Raw genomic sequence first — 3,209 nt, forward strand, 5'->3', positions numbered from 1 at the left:
TGATCCACCCGCCTCGGCCTCCCAAAGTGCTGGGATTATAGGCTTGAGCCACCGCGCCCAGCCCTATATATATATTTTTTAAGACAGAGTTTCATTCTTGTTGCCCAGGCTGGAGTGCAGTGGTGCGATCTCGGCTCGGGGCAACCTCCATCACCAGGTTCAAGAGATTCTCCTGCCTCAGCCTCCCAAATAGCTGGGATTACAGGAACACACCACACCTAGCTAATTTTGGATTTTTAGTAGAGACGGGGTTTCTCCATGTTGGTCAGGGTGGTCTCGAACTCCCAACCTCAGATGATCTGCCCACCTTGGCTTCCCAAAGTGCTGGGATTACAGGTGTGAGCCACTATGCCCAGCCTAAATCATTTCTTAAAATTAAATGCCACACAGATGATTCTGTGCCACACAGAAGTCCTAAACCAGATAGAATCAGACAGCCCAGAGGGGCCCAGGCCAGGCCTTACTCTGTGCTGTCCCTCACTCCCAAGTGAGCTGCTGGGATACTGTATGTGGGACAGACACTTGGTGTCAGGATGTATTCCAGCCCTTGAGCTGGATCAAAGGGTCTGTCTGGTTTAGGACTCCTTTGTGGGATTCTGTGCCAGGCACATCCCTGGCTCAAAACCGAGGCTATATTAGAATTACTCATGTGCATGGCTTTCGTTTCCTCTGCCAGACTCGAAATTTCTGACAGCAGGGTCTGTATTCTTTGTATTCCCACAGTGCCTTGTAAACAAGTGGGCACGGTGGCTCATGCCTATAATCCCAGCACTTCGGAAGGCCAAGCCAGGTGGATCACTTGAGGTCAGGCGTTCAAGACCAGCCTGGCCAATATGGTGAAACCCCATCTCTACTAAAAAATACAAAAATTAGTCGGGTGCGGTGGCGTGTGCCTGTAGTCCCAGCTACTCGGGAGGCTGAAGTGGGAGGATTGCTTGAGCCCAGGAGTTCTGGGCTGTAATGTGCTATGCCAATCGGGTGTCCGCACTAAGTTCGGCATCAATATGGTGACCTCCTGGGATCGAGGGACCACCAGGTTGCCTAAGGAGGGGTGAACTGGCCGAGGTCAGACAAAGCAGGTCAAAACTCCCGTGCTGATCAGCAGTGAGATCGCACGTGTGACTAGCCAGTGCACTCCAGCGTGGGCAACACAGCAAGACCCCATCTCTTTTTTTTTTTTTTTTTGAGATGGAGTTTTGCTCTTGTTACCCAGCCTGGAGTGCAATGGTGCGATCTCGGCTCACCGCAACCTCCCCGCCTCCTGGGTTCAGGCAATTCTCCTGCCCCAGCCTCCTGAGTCACTGGGATTACAGGCATGCGCTACCATGCCCAGCTAATTTTTTGTATTTTTAGTAGAGATGGGGTTTCACCATGTTGACCAGGATGGTCTCGATCTCTTAACCTCGTAATCCACCCGTCTCAGCCTCCCAAAGTGCTGGGATTATAGGCTTGAGCCACCACGCCCGGCAGACCCCATCTCTTAAAATAAATAAATAAAAATAAAAATAATATATACACACACACACACACACACACACACACACACACACACAAATTAGCCTAGCATTGTGGCGCGCACCTGTAATCCCAGCTACTCGGGAGGCTGAGGCAGGAGAATCACTTGAACTCAGGAGGCAGAGGTTGCAGTGAGTCAAGATTGTACCACTGCACCCCAGCCTGGGCAACAGAGTGAGACTCTGTCTCAAAAAAAGAAAAAAAGTATGTAATAAAATCTATGGAGTGAACACTTCTGAAAAATTCTATGAGCAAAGGTAAGGATCAGGAAGAGCAAAAGGCAGACAAAGCGGCATGACTGGTGCGGTAGGAGCAGAGTCTGGGTGGGGTGGTGGCTGACACCAGGCTAGAAAGGCAGATGGCAACCATGGGGCAGCAGCATTTGTCTCCAGCCCTGCAAAATGTAGAGCTGCTGAAGATCATCAGGCAAGGGAATCTTAGATAACATCCTCCAGTGAGTAGCATGGAGGATGGAGAAAAATGGAACAGCGGAGAGAGGGACATCAGTTAAGGGCTCACTGCCGACCTTGATGTGGAAATCCACAGGAAGTGTCCTGGAGCCCACCAGCCGTTTCATGAGGTAGCCCTTCCAGTCGGTGAACTTGGCATGGATGGCTGTGGAGGCACCAGCAGAATCCTGGTTACACAGACTGACAACACCCTCACCTATAGGGGTGCTAGCGCCCACCCAGAGTGAGGACCCCTCAGCAGTGGGGACATCGCTGCCTCTTCAGGCCAGCAATTACTTCATCTGAGAACCTCAGACTCCACAGCTGGATCTGCTCCTGGGCCTCTGGGACAGGAAGGGCAGGAAGCCAGGGGCAAGTGGGTTGTGTTCTGTCTAATAATGCAGAGGACTCTCATTCTACCTAACACAAGCAGAGGACTCTCCCTCTACCAGGGGCCCTGCAGGAGTAAGAAAGGAAATGTTCTCATCAGCTCACTCCGTGGGGGCACGAGGATCTTGCTGTTGATGGCACACCAGCCAATGGGGTGGACATCTACAGTCCCCAGGTTGCACCAGAAGTCATGGCTGGCATCGCTTTCAAAGCCTTCATACCGAAGCAGCACCCGATACCCTAAAGGAAAGGAAAGGGCACCTGTGAGGGAGGGTGACCTGGGAAGGTATGTTCTTAGGCCTTCCCTTTTCTCTAGCCTAAGCTGGATTTCTGGTACCTATTCTTCCAGGTGAGTGGATTCCTGTTGGCCACAACAGGCCTAGCCAAACAAATCCATGACCCTAGTTAGGGAAGCGTTATGGCACAGTGCTGAGAGTTAATTTTCTATACACTGATCATCCCTGGAATGAATTTTACTTTTTAAAAATATTTTCATTTTCTGTAGAGACAGAGTCTCACTCTGTTGCCCAGGCTGGTCTCAAACTCCTGAGCTCAAGCAATCCTCCTGCCTTGGCCTCCCGAAGTGCTGGGATCATAGGTATGAGCCACTACATCTGGTCCTGGAACAAACTTTAAAAATTGAGGTTTCTGGCCAGGCGCAGTGGCTCACGCCTGTACTCCCAACACTGTGGGAGGCTGAGGCAGGCAGATCACCTGAGGTCAGGAGTTCAAGACCAGTCTGGCCAATGTGATGAAACCCCATCTCTACTAAAAACACAAAAATTAGCCAGGCATTATGGCGTGCGCCTCTGGTCCCAGCTGCCTGGGAGGCTGAGGCAGGATAACTGCCAGAAC

At 51.2% G+C, this 3,209-nt stretch overlaps 1 protein-coding gene across 1 annotated transcript in view; it reads right to left on the reverse strand.

Annotated features, from left to right (window-relative positions):
• Positions 1-3,209, reverse strand: part of L3MBTL2 (L3MBTL histone methyl-lysine binding protein 2) — a 32,601-nt gene that overhangs the window by 6,653 nt on the left and 22,739 nt on the right. Inside the window, exons 6-7 of the mRNA XM_037731997.1 lie at positions 2,460-2,594; positions 2,042-2,130 (exon numbers count right to left, since the gene is read on the reverse strand). Coding sequence (XP_037587925.1) covers positions 2,042-2,130; positions 2,460-2,594 — 224 coding nt within the window. The remainder of the gene's footprint in view (positions 1-2,041; positions 2,131-2,459; positions 2,595-3,209) is intronic.

Source organism: Cebus imitator, unplaced genomic scaffold (assembly GCF_001604975.1).
Source record: "Cebus imitator isolate Cc_AM_T3 unplaced genomic scaffold, Cebus_imitator-1.0 Scaffold435, whole genome shotgun sequence".
NCBI lineage: Eukaryota > Metazoa > Chordata > Mammalia > Primates > Cebidae > Cebus > Cebus imitator.